General features: G+C 39.4%; 1 protein-coding gene across 1 annotated transcript in view; it reads left to right on the top strand.

The window, feature by feature from the left end:
• The window catches only part of ANKRD31 (ankyrin repeat domain 31), a 150,344-nt gene that overhangs the window by 106,651 nt on the left and 18,240 nt on the right, over positions 1-25,453 (top strand). The window contains exons 18-22 of the mRNA XM_014549846.1: positions 3,895-4,057; positions 5,965-6,080; positions 12,786-12,873; positions 14,973-15,069; positions 21,317-22,313. Of these exons, the coding sequence (XP_014405332.1) occupies positions 3,895-4,057; positions 5,965-6,080; positions 12,786-12,873; positions 14,973-15,069; positions 21,317-22,313 (1,461 nt within the window). The remainder of the gene's footprint in view (positions 1-3,894; positions 4,058-5,964; positions 6,081-12,785; positions 12,874-14,972; positions 15,070-21,316; positions 22,314-25,453) is intronic.

Raw genomic sequence — 25,453 nt, 5'->3', positions numbered from 1 at the left:
TGTGGTAAAAATATCATAAGAGAAAATTACCAGGGTTATTCTTTTAGTAACACTGAATTTCAAATCTAGACTTTAAAATTCTTCATAGCTTTTAAATTAAATCTTTATTGTTGAAAGTATTACATATCCCCTTTTTTCTCCCATTGGCCCCCTTCTATCCTGCCCCTGTTCCCTCACCCCCAAGGCCTTCACCACCCTATTGTCTTGTACATGGGTTATGCATATATGCATACAAGTTCTTTGGTTGATTTCTTCCCACCCACCCTCCCACCCCTGCCTTCTCTCTAAGATTCCACGTCTGTTCCATGCTTCTATGTTTCTGGATCTATTTTTTTCATCAGTTTATTTTGTTCATTAGATTCCACATATGAGATCATGTGGTACTTGTCTTTCTCTGACTGGCTTTTTTCACTTAGCATAATACTCTCCAGGTCCCTCCATGTTGTCTCAAAGGGTAAGAGATCCTTCTTTTTTACTGCTACATAGTATTCCATGGTGTAAATGTACCATAACTTTTTAAAAAAATATATTTTTATTGATTTCAGAGAGGAAGGAAGAGGGACAGAGAGAGAAAAACATCAATGATGAAAGAGAATCATTGATTGGCTGCCTCCTGCACGCCCCACACTGGGGATCGAGCCCACAACCTGGGCATGTGCCCTTGACCAGAATCGAACCTGGGACCCTTCAGTTCGCATTTCGACGCTCTATCCACTGAGCCAAACTGGCTAGGACCCACAACTTTTTTTTAAAGTATATTTTTATATATTTCAGTGAGGAAGGGATAGGGAGAGAGAGATAGAAATATCATTGATGAGAGAGAATCATTGATCAGCTGCCTCCTACATGCGCCCCACTGGGGATCAAGCCTGCAATCCAGGTATATGCCCTGACCAGGAATTGAACCAGTGGCCTTCTGGTTTCTGGGTCAACATTCAACCTCTGAGCCACACCCAGCTTGGCTACCACAACTTTTTTATCCATTCACCTACTGATGGGCACTTGGTCTGTTTCTAGATCTTAGCTATTATAAATTGTGCTGCTATGAACATAGGGGTGCATACATTCTTTCTGATTGGTGTTTCAGGTCTCTTAGGGTATTTTCCTATAAGTAGGATCACTGGGTCAAATGGCAATTCCATATTTAATTTTTTGAGGAAACTCCATACTATTTTCCATAATGGCTGCACCAGTCTGCATTCCCACCAGCAGTGCACTAAGGTTCCCTTATCTAATGAACATAAACTGATGAACAAAAAATAGACCCAGAGACATAGAAACATGGACAGACTGTCAAACCTCAGAGGGAAGGCAGGGGGCGGGGGGGCGCGGGGGAGGAAGGGATCAACCAATAGGAAGTAGCAGAAGGGGAGCTTGGTTTAGTGGATAAAGCACCAAGTTTGATAATAGAAAACGTGAATTCTAGGCCTAGTTCAGCTGCTTGAGAAAGAGATAATATCTTTACCTTTGAAATCAGGAATTTCATGTAGAGCGTGCTATTTTATGCTGTAGCCACTAGCCAACATGTGTTTATTTAATTACTTAAAATTAAATTTAAAATCAATTCTTCAGTTGCACTAGTCACATTTCAAGTACTCAGTACTCAGTACTCAGTACATGTGGCGAGTAGCTACCATATTGAATTTCGCAGATCAGAACATTTCTGTCATCACAGAAAATCCTGCTAGATAGTGCTGTGGTCTAGAGCAGGGGTTGTTAAGTATTTCCTATAAAGGACTAGATAATAAACAGTTTAGGTTTTCTAGGCCACTCAGTCTTTGTTGCAACTAATCAACTGCTGTTATATTGCAAAAGCAACCATAGACAATATGTAAATGACTGGTTATAGCTGCTCCAATAAAACTTTTTTTTACAAATACAGGCAGCAGACTGGATTTGGCCAGTGAGGGCTATAGTTTGCTGTTGTTTGATCTATTGTTATATCACCTAAGTGGTGATATAGACAGTTCGCTTTTGGAGGAAACTCCAATAAATCTATTGCATTTATTTTAAGAGAAATGTTCTGTTTGAAAAGAAGATGGTATTTTTCATATTTTAGTTCCCCTGACATGGATATATTATTAACACCTTTCCTCATATTTTCATGAACTTTCTCTCTGTGTGACCTTTCTCTTATCATTGGCTCATTTTATTTCTGACTGACTTTGTCCCTTTTATCTTTATTTCTTTATCTTGACATAGGCTATTAATAGGTAAACTAGAAAGATAAAAAAGAGAGCAAGAGAGATAAATGTGGTATTGTTATTGGTGGGGAGCTCTCAGGTGAGGGGCGGGTGTGGGATAGAAGGGGACGGTGCGGGGGGCAGGGATGGGACCTCTGTAATACTTTAAACCAGTGGTTCTCAACCTTCTGGCCCTTTAAATACAGTTCCTCATGTTGTGACCCAACCATAAAATTATTTTCGTTGCTACTTCATAACTGTAATGTTGCTACTGTTATGAATCGTAATGTAAATATCTGATATGCAGGATGGTCTTAGGCAACCCCTGTGAAAGGGTTGTTCGACCGCCTAAGGGGTCGCGACCCACAGGTTGAGAACCGCTGCTTTAAACAATAAAGATTTTAAAAAATAAAAATAAATGTGTTTTCTTTATGCTGTGCTATCTCTAGGCTGATGGAACAAATAAGGGCCATTTTTAGCTGGCCATTTGCTCCTCAATTTCTCTGCATCTTCATCCATGAACACAAGCAGAAAGAGAAAAGCTCCTAGCACATAGCATATCTCTATTTAAACAAAACCTTACCATCTTTTCCTAATTAGAAAGTTTTTCAGTGGTTGGATTCACTTGCTTGCCTCATGCAAGTGGAATCACTGGCTGTTTTTTACTAATTGACTTATACCATAAACTAATTAGTTACCATTTTTAACTTTGACTGATTGCAAACTGACTTCTAATACATAATTTTGATTTATTTAGAGAAATCTTATTTATATTCGAAGATTATTTTGCCCCTAAAATGTCACAATCTCTGACTTCAGTTTTCTCGTCTATAAAATGATAGGGTTGGAATAAATTATATCTACATTCCCTTTTATCTTTAACATTTTGTGAATATGAATCAGTTATTTAGGACATATATTTGCATAGACATTATTAGATTGGATATTAAGTTTCCTGAAATATAGTCCAAATAGAACTTTATTCAACTATGTCTAATGGCAATATATAATAAAGTTTATAATATAATATAGTCCTGAAGTGACTCTTTCTCCCTTCTCTACCCCTTCCTTCATCAGCTTGGAGGAGGGTGAACAGGGCACTCTGTTAAAGAGATCAAATAGACCTAGCTGGTTTTGCTCAGTGGATAGAGCGTCGGCTTGCAGACTGAAGGGTCCCAGGTTTGATTCCAGTTCAGGGCACATGCCCGGGTCGGGGGCTTGATCCCCAGTAGGGGGCGTGCAAGAGGCAGCCAATCAATGATTCTCTCTCATCATTGATGTTTCTGTCTCTCTCCCTCTCTCTTCCTCTCTGAATTCAATAAAAATATTATTCATATATATATATATATATACACACACACATATATATATATATACACACACACACACATATATATATATATATATATATAGAGAGAGAGAGAGAGAGAGAGAGAGAGATCGAGATCAAATAAAACCTGTCTGCCTCTTACTAGATTCAAGGCTGCATATCTGGTACTTCTGTGTCATCATGTTTGGTTTTCCTGTGGGAACAAATCAGGTAAAATTAGTGGGTCCACTTGCAGTTGTCATATCAAATTTAATAAGTGGCCAGAGTTTGAAAGCTTTTTTAAAAATAACTTTTAATGCTTGGTAATGGTGTCTTATAATAAAAGCAGAAATTATTAATCTAAGATGTTAATAGAGATAATTTTTGAAAAATGTCTTCTAGGCAGCTGAGATTCTACTACAACATGGAGCAAACACTAATAAAAAGAATAAAAAACAGAAGACTGCTTTAGATGAAGCAGATGATGAAAAAATGAGAGAGCTGCTAAAATCTTATGGTGCTATTGAGATTGGTAATAAAGATGAGAGTAAAGCTAGAGTCACTGGTATGTATGTCAGTATTGCTTACCTTTTTATATAGGTGTATACCTCTGCTTAGAAAAATAAAATCTTTATATTTGTAGTGTAAGTTGTTTTATAACTGGGGATAGATGTTTTGTATGTTTATTAAAACTCTTGAGAAACCATTTATTTTTAGAAAGTAGCATTTCCAAACTTGGTTTAATTTATAAATAATATGATCCTATTTGATTTTGAGTTACAATTGAAATAAAACCCATACCATTCATTAAATAAACATGAATCTCCTTAACATTGGGTATGACATAGAGATGTAACTAAAGCAATGCACATTGGTTTACTTGTAGTGGGGCTGGAAAACAATATTATACTACTAAACTATTTGCAACCAAAGATTTCATTACTTCACAATTTGTAATGATTCATATAAAAGTTGGACTAATGCCAGCTTTTAAAGAATCTAATATTCTAATGCTATAATATGAATTTGTTAAGCAAACATATTATATGGGTATGTGTGTAATAAATAGTGAAAAAATATTTCAAGGGAATGTACAGTCAGGCAAAATTTTATGAACCATTTTAATGCAGTTGTTTGAGTTGAAATACTATAATATAATGGATTGTCTATAAGAAATAGGCATTTAGTAAACACTAATTTAGAAAACATATTTGTTGAGTACCTACTATGCAAACCAGGCACTTGCCCATGAGGAGCTTTCAGTCTTGTGGAGAGACCATTCAGAGAATAAGCAATTCAACACAATTTATTAAGTATTGAGGAGAAGGAATTGTTCTACCCTTTCCCTTATGCTTGAGTCTTGACTCATAGAAGGAGAAACCACGAACATAATCTGCCCTCTCTCTTTATGAAGGAGAATATTAGGAAGAGTCTGACACATTTCTCCCCAGCCTACCAGTATTCTTACCAACTATTGATTTTCAAGGGAGGAATCATATAATTGATATGATTGGTTAGAGCCAAGAATAATCATTGTGTCATATTTTACTAGTATACTAAATCACATGTATATAAAGTTCCTCTTTTCATAGTCTGCGACTATAGGGTAAGTCCCCCGGTTAGGGCCTTTTTTAGAGCCACATCCATGTCTCTATCCCAGTGATGGCGAACCTATGACACGCGTGTCAGAGGTGATACGCGAACTCATTTTTTGGTTGATTTTTCTTTGTTAAATGGCATTTAAATATATAAAATAAATGTCAAAAATATAAATCTTTGTTTTACTATGGTTGCAAATATCAAAAAATTTCTATATGTGACACAGCACCAGAGTTAAGTTAGGGTTTTTCAAAATGCTGACACACCGAGCTCAAAAGGTTCGGCATCACTGCTCTATCCCTTTCCACAGCTCTATCTGAAGGTTTGGATCCCATGAATTATATCAGCTCAACTTAAGAGAAGCCTTTCATTTGGCGTTATCAGGCACTCTGTTATAAAGTGCTATATCTGTTCCCACTTGTTTATATGGTTATATGGAGAAAGGGAATCCAGAATGGGAGAAGAGTCAGAGAGAACTATACAGAGACAATAAATCATAGTCATAGTGATTAAGAGCATGGACTTTGAAGTCAGATCTGGTTTCAGTACTAGCTATGTGACAATTAGACAACTTCCTGAATCCCTCTAAGCTTCACTTTCCTCTTCTGTAAAATAGATATAATAAACTGCCTATCACACAGAGTTCATGTGAAGATTAAATATGATTCAGGGAAAGAGTATGATATCCACCATGTGGTAAGTATTCAGTAAATGTTAGCTATAATTAGTCAATTGATAATAAACATTAAGGTGTTGACCAACATTAATATAATTGTAGACTTAATTTAGCCATTCCTTTCACCATTACAACTGATAAAATTAAGCTAAATTTTTGCACATTCTTATTATATTTTCTAATTTTACTTTTTAAAGTAAAAATTCCTACCGTCCAGTCCAAAAGACACAAACCATGTTTTTGTGATGGCTTAAAAACTGTTGATCCACCTTCTCTTTCACACCAAGAAAAAACAAGAGAAAGCCTTCATATGGTGAGTGAAGTTGAAGTCCTTTGTTCTTCACCTAGAAAATGCCATTCTTTGGGCCAGCCAAACTTTGGCTATTGCAGCACTCCTTCTATTTTAAGGACACACAGGTTGAAAATGTTTTCTGTCATAAGAAAATGTAGCATAATTGAACAAAAGCCAAGAAGGTATGTTGTATGGTTAATTCTCAGTTATCTGCACTGATAAAGAACTATAGGTTAGCTGCTGTCTTTTACACCTAGGTTTGGTTCTTTGGCTACTTCTTGTCCCATAGACACTTCCGCAGTCATAGTGTATATTTAGGGAACATACTAGAAAAGACCCCGAATCTCAGATAGAGAAGAGGAAAGCAATCTGGTCTAACCAACCTGGATCCCACATGGTTAATAGTGATCGATAGTGTTTGCCATATCTGAAACCTTTCATATAAAGGTATATTTTTGCAAAAATAACACACTAGTTTCTCAATAAAATATATATTGATAAGATATATATCCTTACTTTGACAAAAAAACCAAAGCATACTAGATCCTAACTTACTTCTTAAGCAAAGTAGTATCCTCAGTGAAATATCATTTTGAATAAGACTATGTTTTTTTAAAAATATATTTTATTGATTTTAGAGAGGAAGGGAGAAGGAGAGAGAGAGAGAAATATCAATGATGAGAGAGAATCATTGATTGGCTGCCTCCTGCGCACCCCCTACTGGGGATCGAGCCCGCAACCCAGGCATGTGCCCTTGGCCAGAATCGAACCTGGGACCCTTCAGTCCTCACACTGATGCTCTATCCATTGAGCCAAACCAGCTAGGGCTGAATAAGACTATGTTGATTGGGCTTCTCTTACATACTTTCTATTAGTGTAGAGAGGGAAAATGTCATTCATTGAACCCAAATTATGATTAATCATCTAATTTATACCTTAAATATATTATTAATATGTTTTTATTGATTTCAGAGAGGAAGGGAGAGGGAGAGAGAGATAGAAACATCAATGATGAGAGAATCATTGATTGGCTGCCTCCTGCATACCCCTACTGGGGATCGAGCCCACAACCTGGGCATGTGCCCTTGACTGGAATTGAACTGGGGACCCTTCAGTCCACAGGCCAACGCTCTATCTACTGAGCCAAACTGGCAAAGGCTACTCCTTAAACCCCTGACTCCCCTCCTCCCAGTTCCCGCCCCACCCTCCGCCCTCACTCCCCACCCACTGTCCTCATCCATAGGTGCACGATTTTTGTCCAGTTTCTTCCCGCATCTCCCATTCCCCTTTCCCCCCCAAGAATAGTCAGTCCATTCCCTTTCTATGTCCCTGATTCATTATAATCACCAGTTCATTCTGTACATCAGATTATTTATTCACTTGATTCTTAGATTCACTTGTTGATAGATGCATGTTTGTTGTTCACAATTTGTATCTTTACCTTTTTCTTCTTCCTCTTCTTAAAGGATACCTTTCAGCATTTCGTATAATACTGGTTTAGTGGTGATGAACTCCTTTAGCTTTTCCTTATCTGTGAAGCTCTTTATCTGACCTTCAATTCTGAATGATAGCTTTGCTGGATAAAGTAATCTTGGTTGTAGGTTCTTGGTATTCATCACTTTGAATATTTCTTGCCATTCCCTTCTGGCCTGCCAAGTTTCTGTTGAGAAATCAGCTGACAGTCGTATGGGTATTCCCTTGTAGGTAATTGAGTCTCTTTCTCTTGCTGCTTTTAAGATTCTCTCTTTGTCTTTTGCTCTTGGCATTTTAATTATGATGTGTCTTGGTGTGGTCCTCTTTGGATTCCTTTTGTTTGGGGTTCTCTGCGCTTCTTGGACCTGTAAGTCCATTTCTTTCACCAGGTGGGGGAAGTTTTCTGCCATTATTTCTTCAAATAGGTTTTCAATATCTTGCTGTCTCTCATCTTCTGGCACCCCTATTATTCTGATGTTGGTACGCTTGAAGCTGTCCCAGAGGCTCCTTACACTATCTTCGTATTTTCGGATTCTTTTTTCATTTTGCTTTTCCGGTTGGGTGTTTTTTGCTTCTTCGCATTTCAAATCTTTGGCTTGATTCTTGCGCTCCTCTGGTCTGCTATTGGGTGTCTGTATAATATTCTTTATTTCAGTCCGTGTATGCTTAATTTCTAGTTGGTTCTTTATCATAGCATCGAGGGTCTCATTAGTTTTCGTGACTCTCTCCTCAAGTTTATTGACAGCTTCTAGCACATTTTTGCAAGCCCTCAAAATTGCGATTTTTAGCTCTATATCCTCCATTTCTGTCATGTTTTTTTGTCTCCGCATTTTTTATGCTTTCTTGGTGCACCCCCTAGTGGTCTTTGTGCGCAGTCTTGTTCTAGTTGAGCCTTGATTGTTGTAGTTAATAATTTGACCACTTGACCACCAGGCCGACTGGCTGTGAGAATCAGCTGTGTCTGCCGCGGGAAAACTTCTGTCCTCTGGAGATCTAGCCTTTCTTTGCCTGAGGCGATCCGGCAAATGGCTCTGCGCAGGGCTTGGGCGGGGCGGGCTCAACAGGGCGGGCGGAGGGAGCCGTTATGGTGCCCTCAGTCCTGTTCCCAGAGGCTCTGCTTCTCAGAACCCCCGGAACCGCTGCAAACCTCGGAGGGAAAGCTGCCTTCCAACTGATGCCAGACACTCCCGCTTCTCCCGTTTGGGTCCGAGTCCCCAGCGATTCGCCCGTATCTGGAGCTCAGAGTCTGAGACTCCCCCCTGACCGAAAACGACAACCGCGCTCTCAGCCACCAGCCCGCTTTGCGCGCGCACCTCCGCACCTGAGTATTTTCCACACTGCGCCTCCTCTGAGCCTCGGTGTGCTGTTATTTTTCCTTCTAGTTGAAAAGTCTCTCCTCAGCCAGCCTTCCTGTGGTTCTGGGTGATGTCCGTTCCGTCTTTTAGTTGTATTTTTGAAGTGGTTTTTTGCGGCAGCAGTCTCTGGTGTTTACCTATGCCGCCATCTTGCTCGGAAATCCTCCTTAAATATTTTAAGTCGATTTCAAAGCTAAATTGTATTTGCCTTAGCACTTTGAAATATTTTGCATTGTTTCCTGGTATCTGTTGCAATAAATGAAAAGTCAACTTTTCATTTCTTTGTAGATAATCTATTTTTTAATCTTGCAGTTTTTAAAATTTTTCTCTTATTCTTTTACATTCTAAATATGGATGTGTTTTTATTAATTATAGTCAGGACTAGGCATGCTCCTTTATCTGAAGACATTTCTCATTTATATTCCTCTCAGCCCTTATATCATTGAATATTGCCTCTCCTCCAGCCTCAGTATTCTCTTTTTTTTGAAACTCTTATTTAGATGTCTGTTAGGCCCATCTCTGTATCTCCTAATATGTTTTTTATTTTCTATATCTTGAACTCTTTGTATTATATTCTGGGTGATTTCCTTTGATTTCTCTTTCAATTCATTATTTTTCTCCTCAAATATTTATAATTTATTCAACCTATATATTGAGTCTTTAATTTTAATGACTTTTTTATTTCTAGAAATTGTTTCCTTTTCAAATATTTAAAAAAAAATAAAACAAAGACTTTTCTGCTCTTGCCTTACAATATTGATATTATTTTATAAAATATTTTCAAACATTTTTAAAGGAATTTTAAACTCTCTTCCTGACTCTTTTTCATGATAACATGATTTTTCATGTGGTTTGTAATTTTTTTTATTCTAATCTCACTTCAGTGATGGTTGTTTGCTGTGGGAATTTTGGTGAGTGTAGGCTTCCTATTTAAAATTTGCTTTTGAAAGGGCCCTAGAGGTTTGTCAGTTGCACACCAATTTTTATGCTAATTTCCCTTTTTGGTTTTCTAACCACACATTGTATAAATATAGTTCTCATATACATGTGTGACAAAAGTAGGTCTCTACTTTTCTACCTAAAGCCTGGATGGGTGACAAGTTTTTCTAATCCTTAATCTAACCTAAAACGTACCCACTCTGGGCCACTAACTTTATGCAGGAACTGCATTATAATTCCCTCCTCAAATGGGCTTGAGCTTATCTCCTATTCCTGCATGGGCATTAAAAACCTAACTCCTAATACCTGTGTTCCAAATCCCACATGGACCATTGCTAGCTTAATTTCTGGCACCAGGGAATTTTCCTTTCCTTTTCCATTTTTAGGTGTGTGTGTGTGTGTGTGTGTGTGTGTATGTGTTTAAAGCTTGTATTTTGTCCAGCATTTACATGATAATGTGACTTAAAGGTATATTTTCATGTCAATATTAGAACATTATGAAAAAACACTATTGTTACTAACTATGGGTAGGGTATTTGCTTCAGGAAAAATGTATATAGTTTTAGATGCCACACCTCAGAAAATGGAGATATAGCAGTCTAAAGAAAACCAACTTCACAAAAAAGAAAAACTCAAAAGAAATATGAGGACTTTAAATGTAAAATTGGTTTTAAATATTGAAAATTTCAAAATTTCCAATGAGGGGTAACTCTGTGGCCACAAAGGAAATGAGATCATTTTACCTTGGTACTACCTTCAGATCATAGCATGTAGGCAGCCTCCTTCTCTGTCATAAAATAAATACAGAAATAATAATAATAATAATAATAATAACAACTGACATTCACTGAGTACCTATCATATGGCAAGCTGTCCTCTAAGTACTTTATTAACACATTTAGTCATCATAATAACCCTTCTAGGTAGGTTCTGTTATTGTCATTATTTTCTTCCTTATAGACGAGGAAGCTAAAGTAAGAGAGGTTAAGTAACCTAATCCAAAATTACATTTCTAGCCTGGCTGGTGTGGCTCAGTGGTTGAGGGTGAACCCTGATTTAGGAGGTCTTGGTTTGATTCCCTGTCAGGGTGCATGTCCAGGTTGTGGGCTCAGTCCCCAATCCGGGGTGTGCAGAAGGCAGCCGATCAATGATTCTCTCTATTCCTTGATATTTCTATCTCTCTCTCCCTCTCCCTTCCTTCTCTGAAATTAATAAGAACATTTTTTTAAAATTACATTTCTATTAAGTAGCTATGCCAGAATTAAACTCCGGTAGTCTGGCTCCAGAGCCTATCATATGCCACTGTGCTATGTTATACAAAATTTAAAAGAGGTGTCAGAGGCAAAGATGATCCTGCCACAGTAAAAATCGCAAGTCTGGAATAAAATCATAGTGAAGCTTTATAGTAAGCAGGATATAAACTGTAAAGCTGTTTGTTCCAAAGACAAGTCTAGGTTAGGTTTTTTTGTTTTGTTGTGTGTGTGTTTTAATATAAGCAATAATGAAGGACTAAGAAGGGGGTCTTGGAGGGAAGATTGTGCTGGATCCTCCAGGGTGGAATATGGAACTAGTGTGGAGTGAAAGCTTATGGCCAAGGGTGGCTGAGACTACGTGCATGAACAATATACGGCAAACAAAGGAAAGTCAGCATCAGAAGTTGTTTTATTTGAATCTGTAGGTAGAGGCTTAGCCTGGACACAAATTCAGTCCTTTAGTTTTATTACCATAGCCATTCAATGTACAAAGAAGTAAATCTCATTGTTTGTTTGTTTTGCATGTTTATATTTTGTAGTTTAGTTTTGATTCATTTTATAAAGGACAGCAATGAGATTGTTTTTCCACATAGTTGGATGGTTTTATTATGTGCATTTTCCATATCCCTTCTGGACACCAAAGTAAAATTTCAGAGCGACATACTTCAGAAGGCTTTGAGAACCTACACATTGTAAAAATTAATGTGTATTGAGAATATATTAAAGGATGGGTAATATGAGCCAGTCCTTCAGTTGTTATCTATTGAGCAACAACTTTACATCCAATAGTGTGGAAACCACATGTAAATATAAAAACTATGCTCCTGATGACAAGATCTCATTATCTTGATGGAGAAATAGAATTTGTAAGACATGCATACTAAATTCTGTAGCACTGAAATTGTTAAGTAATTCTGAGAAAGGAAAAATCAGTGTGGATTAAGAGGTTTTGTGTATGAGGTGGGTTTTATATAATAATAATAAGCAGTATTTCTTACTTTGTGCTGGCACTGTCCTAACCACTTCACGTATGTTACTCATTTCAAGCAGGAAGGATAAATGACCTGCTGGAGTCACCAGCCAGGAAGAGATGGAGTCAGAATTCACAGCCAGACAGTTTGGTTCAAGAGTTCACTTTTATTACTCCATCTCTCATAAGAAGGGAGGGATCTGGGCAGAATAAATTGAAGACGTTCCAGGAAGGAAGATTAATACTAACAAGGATATAAAGATGTGGTCTTAAATCCCCATTCTGAGTTTTTGAAAGTAATGTTTTGTATTTCTAATATCATATGTGATATTTTAATCGGGTGCAATGATAGTCATAAGGCTTTAAAGTGAACTTGTTGATATATGTTATCTTTAACTATTATGTGCTGAGTTATTGTTTTTTCTCCTACACCTATAATTATGACAGAAGTCAATGAAAAATTATGATTCTTTAAATGGTTGCTACTCTTACATTCTATTTTCCAGGAATAGAACTACTACTTAAATCAAGATATATTTCAGTTTATTTTTTCCCTCAAATATGCAGTATTTATACACTTAAGGTTAAACAAAGCATGACTACATTTTGAATATAAAGGGAAATGAGTATTTTTAATAACACTTTCTTTGGCACTTTTATTGTGCATTTGTCAATTGCATATCAGAGAGAAATACCTACTTTCTTATAATGAAGTTTTAATATTTTTATTTGATAGCATAAGACCATAAGTGCCATTCTAGAAGATATAGAGGAAAAACAGGAAATTTTATTGGAGTTTGAAATAAGAACCCCCGAAGATGCAGGTAAATATAATCATGTGGTACTTGTCTTTCTCTGACTGGCTTATTTCACTTAGCATAATACTCTCCAGGTCCCTCCATGCTGTCTCAAAGGGTAAGAGATTCTTCTTTTTTACTGCTACATAGTATTCCATGATGTAAAACCACAGCTTCTTTTTAAAAAATATAGTTTTATTGATTTCAGAGAGGAAGGGAGAGGGAGAGAGAGTTAGATAGAAACATCAATGATGAGAGAGAATCATTGATCAGCTGCCTCCTGCATGCCCCTACTGGGGAACTAGCCCGCAACGGTGGCATGTGCCCTGACTGGGAATTGAACCATGACCTCCTGGTTCATAGGTCAACGCTCAACCACTGAGCCACGCTGGCCAGGCTAAATTCTTAATGATCATAGACATTCCCCCCTTTGTTAGCACATGCATCACATTGTGACACTAACCCTTTTGAGGAATCAAAAACTACTCTGGAAACACTTATTCTATACTTATCAAATCATTTGTCTAATTTGCAAAGGCAGGTTCTGGAACTAATTCCAACCATGAACTTCATGTTATTTCTCACTACTGATTTTCTCTAGTTAAATTATATAGAAAATATGCATTGGTCTAAAAAATTAGTCAAAAACATAAGGGAACAGTACCAAAAGTGAAATGAATAGCAGATGATCTTAAAAGATGATCTTAAAAGAAATCAAATCTAAGTTTCAATTTCCTACTTGGGACTCTGTATTTGGAAATAATTGGTATTTATGTGTACATCCTGTGAGTTTATGATGGGGCTGGGGGAGTGCATGATACCTTTACTTAGGAGGTAATAGAAGAAAGTAGGAAAATTTTAATTATTACAAAACTTACTTTATATAGATCTATAAGTGACCTTTAATTTTATATAGCCCTCTCTAAGTGTTAAGAATAAAGAGCAAGAACTGACAGCACAATTATTATTATTATTTTTTTGATTTTTTGATTTTTTTTATTTCAGTATATATTTTATTGATTTTTACAGAGAGAAAGGGAGAGGGATAGAGAGTCAGAAACATCGATGAGAGAGAAACATTGATTAGCTGCCTTCTGCACAACCCCCACTGGGGATGTGCCCGCAACCAAGGTACATGCCCCTGACTAGAATCGAACCTGGGACCCTTCAGTCCCCAGGCCGACACTCTATCCACTGAGCCAAACCAATCAGGACACACAATTATTATTTTTAAACACACATATGTAGTTTTATAGTATAAATATATATATATAACAATACATTACATAAATATATTTAACTAGAGGCCTGTTGCACGAAGAGATTCGTGCATTAGGCCTTCCCTTCCCGGGGCAGTGAGGCCTCCCAGCTCCGCTGATCCCGGGGGCGTGAGGCCTCGCTGCTCGGTCAGCTTCGGGGCCGTTTGGCTTGCCTCCACCGCTTGGAGCCTATGTATGCAAATTACCCGCCATCTTTATTGGCGGTTAATTTGCATATCACCCTGATTAGCCAATGTGAAGCATAGCGAAGGTACGGTCAATTACCCTTTTTGTCTTTTATTAGATAGGATATGTACACACAAATATATACACTACTACAAAGCATTTACAGCAGTCTCTTTTATAAAGTAAAATAGAGGTGAAGCAGGGGGGTGAGTGGGATACTCTTACTTTTCCTCTGGGTAAACATTCATATTGTTTGAAATTATTTTTTACAACGATAATGTATTTTGTTTTGCATTTAAAAAGTAAATATTTTAATAGGCAAAATACTTACCTTCCTATTTATCTTCCTTTACCCCACTCATTTCACAGATAAGGAAGCTGACCATAGAGGTCATGTGACTTGCCCCGTTTCAGATTAGTCAATAGGGTAGCAGGATTAGAACTCAAGCTGGCTGGCTCTTTCTTGGTACAGTGTTCTTACCTATAGATGTTAGGGTACTTCCATATGGTGATGTAAGTCATTAAGCCTTGATTTATATATCTGGACCACTGATATTGGGGAAAAGGGTAAGGAAATAATAACTTTTTAAAATTAACAGCAAGGCTGAGTCCTATGTGACCAAATTCAACATTTGCTATCTCTCAGTTAACTGACTTTTTACTTTATTACTGTGTTTCTAGAACAATACACTGAAAAGATGTTAGAGATAAAAGAGATTATGGATAATGTGCTTGCCAAACAGAAGGCAGAAAGGGATGATCTGGCTAAAAAATACAGGTGAGTGGAAAAAATAGGAGTGTGTTAAAGTTATTAGAATTTATACATTTTTAGCTATAATAGTTAGGCCTAGAATTTCTTAGAATACAAATTCTTAAGACTGTTGCTTAGGACCAAAAAATAACTTTATCTAATCTATTACCTCCACAGGGAATTGTACTTCCCAGAAAGATATTTTTCTTCATTACTAGAAATATTCAGGAAACCAAAAGTTGTAGAAAACTTGTCTACAGCCAAGAATTTTATGAAAGCCTTTCTGGTCATGAATCCCCAAAATAAATTGTTTTCCTTAGTAAACTCAATTTTTTTACATTAAACTTTTTTTTTTTTTTTTTTGCTATTACAGATGTTGTTCCCCTAAGCAGTTTAATTATGTATATTTATTTGTTTTATGTACTTCTAAGTTCTCAGGGTTCTTAAGGAGTTTTATCCTGATTATATGGGTTATATACCTCATTTCGTCCTTTTTTTTTTTTTTTAATCTTCACCTGAGGATATTTTTTCCATTGATTTTTAGAAATAGTGTAAGAAAGAGGGAAAGACAGAGAAATACCCATGTGAAAGAAACACATTGATTGGTTGCCTCCTGCACATGCCCTTACCAGTGCATGAGCCCTTACCAGGCCTGGGGCCTGCAACTGAGGTACTTGCCCTTGACCAGAATTGAACCCAGGACCCTTCAGTCCATAAGCCGATGCTCTATACATTTAGCGGAACTGGCTAGGGCTTCTCATCCTTGGTTGAGAAAGATGTTATACTAAAGGCCCGGTGCATGAATTTGTGCACCAGTGGGGTCTCTCAGCCTGGCCTGCGGGATCGGGCCAAAACCAGCTCTCTGACATCCCCTGAGGGGTCCTGGATTGCAAGAGGGCGCAGGCCAGGCCAAGGGACCCCACCGGTGCACGATCAGGGCTGGGGAGGGACACGGGAGGTTGGCCAGCCAAGGAGGGACTGTGGGAGAGCTCCAGGGCGTGTCCTGCCCATCTCGCTCAGTCCTGATCTGCTGGACCCCAGCAGCAAGCTAACTTACTGGTCAGAGTGCCCCCTGGTGGTCAGTGCATGACATAGCAACTGGTCGACCGGTTGACTGTCTGCCCCCTAGTGGTCAGTGCATGTCATAGAGAGCAGTTGAGTGGCCTTAGCATATCATTAGCATATTATACTTTGATTGGTTGAACAGACGACCGGATGACTGGACACTTAGCATATTAGGCTTTTATTATATAGGACTAGAGGCCTGTTGCAGGAAGATTCCTGCAAGAATAGGGCTTCCTCGGGCCTATTCCTGCAAGAATAGGGCTTCCTGAGACCATAGCTCCCTTCTCCGCTGCCTCGCTCCTTCCCTTCGCCGCTTTGCCCTTGGCTCCCTCCCGTCTCCACTGCTTCGCTCCCTTCCTTCTCTGCTGCCTCACTTCCTCCCTTCTCCGCTGCCTCGCTTCCTCCCTTCTCCACTACCTCGCTTCCTCCCTTTTCCACTGCCTCGCTTCCTCCCGTGTCCACCGCCTCGGCTCCCTCCCTTCTCCACCACTTCGCCCCCTCTCGTGTCCGCTACCTCAGCTCTGCTCCTATCTCTGCTACCTCCAATCCGTTCCCTTCTCCGCCTCTTGGCTCCCTTCTGCAGTGCTTGGCTTCCTTCTACACCAGCCGTGGGCAAACTACGGCCCGCGGGCCAGATCTGGCCCGTTTGAAATGAATAAAACTAAAAAAAAAAAAAAGACTGTACCCTTTTATGAAATGATGTTTACTTTGAATTTATATTAGTTCACACAAACTCTCCATCCCTGCTTTTGTTCCGGCCCTCCGGTCCAGTTTAAGAACCCATTGTGGCCCTCGAGTCAAAAAGTTTGCCCACCCCTGTTCTACACTGTCTTCAGTCTTCACTGGGCACCTGTGTATGCAAATTAACCACCATCTTTGTTGGGTTAATTTGCGTACTCTTCTGATTGGCTGGTGGGTGTAGTGAAGGTACAGTCAATTAGCATCTTTGTCTTTTATTAGTGTAGATATTTTCTTGTTTGGGCATTATCTATTTTTTTTTCTTGTGATGAGAACTTTTAAGATCTTAGGAACTTTCAAATATACAATACAGTATTATTAACTGTAACCACCATGCTGTGCATTACATCCCCATGACTTATTTATTTTATAACTGGATGTTTGTACTTTTTGACCACCTTCACTTATATCAGCCACCTCCTGCCCCCCACCTCTTGTTCTCAGAATATCTATATATCTATATATATCATATATAGGTGAGATCATAGGGTATTTGTTTTTTTGTTTGACTTTCACTTAGCATAATGCCCTCAAAGTCCATCCATGTTATCACAAATGGCAGGATTTCCTTCTTTTTGTGGCTAAATAATATTCCACTGTATGTGTGTTACATTTTCTTTATTCATTGATGGACACTTAAATTGTTTCCATGTCTTAACTGTTGTGAATAATGCTGCAATGAATATGCAGATATATTTTTGACCCTATTCTTTATTCACATGTAATATTTCTTTTCCTTTATATTCTTGTCTTATAATCCTTTGGCATCCATTGCATATTCAGATTTTTTTCTGAACTTATTTTAAAATCAGTTTTTATTTTTATTATAAATCTATCTTTATCCCCATTTTTCTTTACTCTTTAGTGAATAAGTATCATAAATTCCTTTCTATAAAGCCAATGAGCTTATAAGACCTACAGATGGGGAATTGAATAAAGGAAGCTGTCCACTGAGTGCAATGACTCTGGGGCCTTCAGGGAGGTTCCGGTGCCTTGCCTGGGCCCACCTGGCATTTTCTAGGGGACTTTGGAGAAGGCTAGCTTCAATTTTTCTTACATCCTCTGATTAACAAGATACTTAGAATTTTGGAAATTCCTGATCAGTTAGGGTTTTAAGTGTAAATCCTTATTAAAATTGCTGTAAGCCTCAAAATCTTACAAACTAAAGAGCACTTTTATTTTGTGCCTGAACTCTTTGTTTCACATAGTTTTATTTTTTAATTTATTTTTACTTTTAATCATTTTTTATTTTTCAATTACAGTTGACATACAATATTAGATTAGTTTCAGGTGTACACATCAGTGATTAGACATTATAAAACTTACTATGTGATCTTCCTGAAAAATCTCATACCCATCTGATACTATATATAGTTATTAGAATGTTATTGACTATATTCCCTGTGCTGTACTTTACATCCCCATGAATATACTATAACTACTAATTTATACTTCTAAATCCCTTCACCTTTTTCATCCATCTCATCAATCCCCTTCCCATCTGGCAACCATCAAAATGTTCTCTGTATCTATGAGTCTGTTTCTGTTCTGCTTGTTCATTTATTTTTATTTTTTGATTCAATTGTTGATAGATATGTATTTATTGCCATTATGTTGGTCATATTTTTTATCTTTTTTGTTCTTCTTCTTCTTAAAGAAGACCCTTTAACATTTCATGTAATACTGGTTTGGTGGCAGTGAACTCCTTTGACTTTTCTTGTCTGGGAAGCTCTTTATCTGACCTTTAATTCTAAATGATAACCTTGCTGGGTAGAGTAATCTTGGTTGTAGGTCCTTGCTTTTCATTGTTTTGAGTATTTCTTGACACTCTCTTCTGGCCTGCAAAGTTTCTGTTAAGAAATCACCTGACAGTCTTATGGGAGCTTCCTTGAGTGTATCACTCATGGAGGTGATAGCGTTGTAATTCAGTATGGTCTGAAGCTGTCCACTGAGTGCACTGACTCTGGGGCCTCCAGGGAGGTTCTGGTACCTTGCCTGGGCCCACCTGGCATGAGCTACAGAGTTATCTGCAGATGGCTGCTACTTGGAGTTTGGAGGTACCCAGAAGAGGCCAAGCTCTGAGCCAAGGCAGGCTGCAGCTAGTGCCAGGCCTGGGGCTACTTAGCAAGAGATATGAGGTACACTGAGGCCAGTTGCTGCTTGTTTGAGAGATTTTAGGAAAGCCTGTCCTCTGAGGCAAGAGAGGACAGTTGTATGGAAAAGCCACTGGAAATGGCTTGGATAAGCCCCCAAGTTGGGTAGGGCAGGGTCACAGGGAATCACCAGGATGGAGTGAAAAATGTGATCCAAATTGATGGAGACTCAGACTTGGCACCCATCTGTCGGCTCTGTTGGGGAAGGGCTCAGCAAAGGAACAGTGGCCTCTGCCAGCACTTTTATCTGGGAGAAAGCTTCTCCCCCAGCTCTTGCACTGATGCCAGACAATTTAGTTACTCCCTGTATGTCCCTGGTTCCTTTCAAGCTGCTGCCCCAATGAGATAGCTCAGAGGGAATAAGTCCAAATAAGTTAATATGTGGGCCCTTTAAGAGGAACTGCCCAGGACTCCAGCAGCCTCCATGTCACTCAGTCATAATCACTGCTGGTTTTTACAACCCAAAGTTATAGAGACTTCTTTTCTCAGCTCTGGAACCCTGGGCTAGAGGTCTGATATGGGGCTGGCATCCCTCACTCCTCAGGGGGAATCTCTGTAGCCAAGATATCCCTCCCAATTAAAAACTGCCACACCAGCCTGTTCCATGCCTCCACCCCTCCTACCGGTCTCTATGGGGCTTCTTTAATTCCCTAGTTGTGGAACTTTCATTCAGCTAAATTTCAGGCAGTTCTGAATGATGGTTGTTCTAAAGATTAGTTGTATTTTTTATTTTATTTTATTATTTTTTTAAAATATATATTTTTATTGATTTCAGAGAGGAAGGGAAAGGGAGAGAGACATAGAAACATCAATGATGAGAGAGAATCATTGTTCGGCCACCTCCTGCACGCCCCTCACTGGGGATAGAGCCTGCAACCCGGGCATATGCCCTTGGCCAGAATCGAACCTGGGACCCTTCAGTCTGCAGGCTGACGCTCTATCCACTGAGCCAAACCGGCCAGGGCTAGTTGTATTTTTTATATGATTGTGGAAAGATTTGAGTATCGCATTTACCTATGCTGCCATTTTGTCCGAAGCCTCTGTTTCACATAGTTTAAAATGTGATATTGTTAAATAAATTCTTTTTTCTTTATTTTCTTGCATTTTATGCTATCAGTTGTTTGTTAATCTGATTTATCCTTTCTGTTTCTTACACTTACATCTACTTTAATACCCAGTATACTTGGAGTTTAGCAGCAACAACTCTAAACTGTGACAGAAAAAACAGATATCTATTTTACTGCTTTCCTTAGAACAGCTGCTCTTAATGGGTGGTTCCTAAGGATCCCTGACACTATTTCAAGGGGTCTATGAAGTCAGAACTATTTTTTAAGAATACTAAAATGTTATTTGCCCTTTTTTGCTCTCATTCTCTCATGAGTGTATAATGGAATTTTATTTAGGCCACATAGTGTGTGATGACATCATCACTCTAATAGCTAATGGAATGTGTGCTTGGGTATTCTTGTGTTTTTAAATTTTTTCAGTTTTATTTTCCAAACAGTGAATATTGATAGATATAACCCATATAAACAAAAGCTCTTTGGGTTTCTCAATAATTTTTAGGGGTATAAAATAGTCCTGAGAACAAAAAGGTTGAGAACGACTGGAAACATGGTGTCACAGGATGTCCAGAAGGTGGTAACTGTGGAATATAACCAAAAAACAGAGGTGTGGGCAAGCCATTTTCTCCCACTTAGTCCTCCACCCCTGAGAGATTGGGTTTGGGGGAGGCATATGGGTTAATGCTTGTCTGAGTAGTCCCTCTGGACTTGAAAATGCTCAGTACAATTACAGTAATTACTTGTTGAACTGAATTTCTCAGATTAGCTCAGGCATAATTATTCACAAAACAATCTCACTCTTCTAAAATTAAGGGAACTTGAGTGAAACTTCCAAATTTTACTTCTTTATACACTTTTCCACTGTAAACAGGTAACCAAACTTGAAACGTAAAGAATGGTGTTCCTCCTCGGCCACCAATTGCTAGCTTCCAAGTAAAAGACTAGTAGATATCCGGATAGACTACCCAAGTTTTGTTTCTGTTAGGGTTGACTCACAACTGCTAAATAATGATCTGAATATAAATGTGGGTATAAATGTGGATAACCACACTGCCACCTCCTTAGAAAGGCAAACTCACTTACCTTAAGAGTCAGTTTCCTCTCAAAGAAAATGCATTTACAAAGACAGAACCTTGTGTACTTTGTGGTGGTCAAATTTAAATCCAAAGAAAGTATCTTTAAAGTGCAAATGACTGCTTTTAAAAAAGCTTTTTACTTTGTTTGTATTTTTGTTTCTTCTGTTTCTTACTATAGGGTTTCCATAGAATCATTTAAGCATGGTGTCCTGAGAGAACAACTGGCTAACTTGGCCATGAGACAGAAGAGCCTTTTAGCTGTGGCAAAAAAACAGAAAAAAATAAGCCAGAAAATTCAAAACTATAAGAATGTTACATCTGTGTCTGGTCTTAGTTTGAGGAAACTGCCATCCAGCTCAGAGATCTCTTGTGAAAAGGACAGCCAAGAGCTTACCAGCCTGGAAAATTCAGTGCAGCCCCAGGCGGGTTCATTTTCTCCTGCCAGCTCTGTTTGTGAAAGCATACAGGAATCACAGTTGTCTCTGGAAACATGGAACGACAGCCAAAATATCAACACTTGTCTAAATTTAGAGACAGTGAGAGGGGAAGAATTTTCTGAAATTAAGCTGAATTCTAGACGAAATGTCAGTGACTGTTCCTTGGATGAGTTTTCAGAATCCAGACCTTCAGATGGCACTAAGAAGATTAAATTACCATCCCAATCTGTTGCTTTTATTGCTCAAGCAGAGTATTTACAAAAAGAAAATGATCTTACAACACATACAGCCAAAGGTCATGAATCCTATAGTCCTTCAGCACTAACTGGCCCATTCAATACATCAGAAACCACAAGTGTACTTGTCCCAAATGCCCATTCATCCACTGGTATTTGTGGTCAGACTCTTTCCAATTATGATCCAAAAAGAGGAAACAAGAGAACAGCTTCCCAGCAACCACCTAGGAGGGCATCAGAAACCCTGACACATCAAGATATTGATGACTTAGGCAGTGATATGGGGCATCAGATGAAACCATATCTTAAAAATTCAGCTTTTGCTCTTCCATATGCAAATGACAGTCAGAGCACCACCTCCTCTGGGTCTGGCCCTCAGCATACTGCAAAAAAGCCTTTAAACTACAGCACAGCTCCTAAAAAGAAGCGTATGCAGATAAAGGATCTGATAGCACTAGGAAGAATTAATCCAGGAAATAACATTTTGGAATTCAAAACACAGGTATCTTTTTTTTTCTCTAAAATGATCTAAATTTTAAAAGTGAATAAACTTTGCTGTTGCATAGTGTAGGCATTTACCTCCAACTAGTGAAATGGGGTTTGACTGGGCTTCTTGAATGGAGGGACCACAACCATTGTATTCTTAGCAAATAAAATCATGCTTCTAGAATTTCCCTATACATTTTAGTCACAAGTATCTGTGGGCTCTCAGACCGAAATTATATTGCACCAGGAAGGATTTAAGAGCAACATAAAAATAGTAAGCTGGAGCTGGCTTTGATTCCAAAATTTTGGAAACTACCAGTGTACTGCTGAAGCTTCCCCTGATAAGAGATAAGTATAATTCATCTTCCATAGAAACTTTGTTGTTTTTCTGTGTGTGTGTTTTTTTAATCCTTACCCCAAGATATTTTTTCCATTGTTTGTTTGTTTGATTTTAGAGAGAGAGAGTGGAAAGGAGGAAGGGGGAGAGAGAGAGAGAGAGAGACATCGATTGGTTGCCTCCTGCACTCCCTGACTGGGGCTGGATATTGAACCTGTAACTGAGGTACATGCCCTTGACCGGGAATCAAATCTGCGACCCTTTGGTCAGAGGGCGGGTGCTCTAACCACTGAGAAAATTAGCCAGGGCTGAGTTTGTTTTTACAAAAAAAAGTGACTTGGAGTTTGCATAAATGTGACCCACTGAAAACAGTATCACATATGCATAAAAGTAAAGGAAAGGAAAAAAGGTTCTGCTAGAAATGCTGACAAAAGAGGCTTCCTCTCCTCCCTCCCCACTTTCACTTTTTGAAAGAGGAATTCAGAGTGGCAAAGATTGCAGAGTCCAGGAATGCTTTCTTTCTTATGACCATCTAACATATCAATCCAGGCTAACTGGAATTTAATCTGAATGACCTATGTTTTCAACCCTTTCCATCTCTGGGTAATTGGGATTTTCCTAGTTAGCAAGCTTTACTTATAAGTTAGGAGTAAAAAAACACACAAACATTTAAAGCTTCAAACTATAGTTTAAAGACCAAATTAGTAGCTTGATCTCAGATTCCTTACTGTTCCTGTTTGCTTGCCTGTCAACCAGTTTATTGCTAAGTAGTACCTACCTCAGATTAGCCAGAGCAAATTACATTTTATTTAGTAAATTAGTTTCATTAACTCATATTTTGACAGTTGTGGTTAATTCTCTGGACTAGCTATAATTAAATTTTAATACAACTTTTCATATTAACAGTTTTATTAAGATGTAATTGACATACAATACAATACACATATTTAAAGTATACAGTTTGACAGTTTTGACATATGTATACACCTATGTAGCCATGACCACAAACAATATACATCAACCCCCAAAGCTTCTTTGTGTCCTTTTGTACACCTCCTTCATCTCCCTTCCCATGCCAATGTCTAGACAATTATTGGTATGCTTTCTGTTCATATACATTAGTTTGCATATCCAAAAATTCTATATAAGTGGAATTATACCATATGTATTTATTTTTGTCTGGCTTCTTTCTCTGAGCATAATTATTTGAAATTCATCCTTATTGTAGCATGTATCAGTAGTTTGTTTATTTTTATTGCTGAGTATTAGTTCATTATATGTATACTAGAGGCCTGGTGCACGAAATTCGTGCACTGAGGTGGGGGCCCTCAGCCTGGCCTGCACCCTCTCGCGTCTGGGAGCCCTGAGGACATGTCCGACTGACAGCTTAGGCCCACTAAGCCATCAGTCAGATGTCCTTAGATTGCCACAGAGGCGGGAGAGGCTCCCACCACTGCCGCTGTGCTCGCCAGCCGTGAGCCCAGCTTCTGGCTGAATGGCACTCCCCCTGTGGGAGCACACTGACAACCAGGGGGCAGCTCCTGCATTGAGTGTCTGCCCCCTGGTGGTCAGTGTGCATCATAGTGACCAGTCATTCCACCATTCGGTCATTTGCATATTAGCCTTTTATTATGTAGGATACGCTGTAGATGAGGCCCCCTAGAACCATAAGAAATGCAGAAAATTCACTGTTAACTCATTCTCAAATTGCCCCCACTTAAAAATCAAATTGCCCCCCTGTGGGGTGTGTGCTGCACCTTGGGAACCACTGGGCTTGACACTTTTCCTCTCTGAGCTTCATTTCTGAATACATATGCATATACCGTGGGAATTGTAATCTCTTCTCTACCTACCTCACTGGGTTGTCATGAGGAGGGTCTGAACTAATAAACCTAGAAATGTTTCATCAAGTAAGTGATGTCTAAATGGGAAAGGATTGTTATTTTTAAGCTCACGGGTACGCTTGCAGGTAGCAGGTGCTGATTAGGGGAGAAGGGCATGATTGTTTCCTGGGACTGTAGCTATCAAAGCTTTGCAGAGGGTTCCTCAGGCCTCGGGCGGGCTCTGGCCAGCAGCCCTGGAGTGGTGGTCGTCCCTGGAGGTGCTGGCTGGGGAGGCGGTAAGGAGACACTAGGGGGGCGGCGAGGCCAAAGGGGGAGTAACTGTCAAACCTCCCTACTTGGTGCCATTTTTTAAATTGTATGTGGCCGTTTCACAGCTGTAGGTGCTCAGGGCAGGGCTCCAATCTCCTGGAGTGGGGTGGGGGCCGAGCCAGGGCGGAGCCAGGTGGGCTAGGAGGGCGGGTTTAACCGCGGCGCCTGGTGAGGTTCAGTGTGCTTCTGCTGCAGAGACGGAGCCGGAGCCGCTGCTATCAGGGGGAATGGGTCTGACCCTGTGGGGCCACTGGGGCCTGCCTCCACCTGGGTCTGGAGTTGTAGGGAGGAGAGCATGCCCGGTCCCAGCAGAGGGGGCCCAGCAGTGGCGGGCTGTGGGTCCCGGGTGTTTCAGGGGTGCTGACGGGTCGTCGCCATTGTTGTGGGCACCCCTGGCAGGGGTGGCAGGGGAAGAGATTGGGAGTCGGAGGTGTGGGCTGCGGTTACCCCCGAGGCTGGGTCTTCTCCCTGTCCAGTCAGCCTCCCTGTTCCCCCTAGGGGTGCAGGGGCTGGGGTAGGGTGTCCGTGCAGAGGGATTGGAAGAGCTCCCCGTGGCCGCTTCCTCTTCCTTCTTGGCAGTCTGGGCTTCTGTCCTCAGACCCCCGGGAACTTGGCTCCATCCGCCCCACCCCTCCGTGGCTCCCTGCCGCCCCACCCCACTTGGCT

The sequence above is a fragment of the Myotis brandtii genome, unplaced genomic scaffold (assembly GCF_000412655.1).
Source record: "Myotis brandtii unplaced genomic scaffold, ASM41265v1 scaffold115, whole genome shotgun sequence".
In the NCBI taxonomy this organism is placed as follows: Eukaryota; Metazoa; Chordata; class Mammalia; order Chiroptera; family Vespertilionidae; genus Myotis; species Myotis brandtii.
The sequence above is the reverse complement of the archived record's forward strand: the minus strand, read 5'-3'. Positions and strand labels throughout refer to the sequence as shown.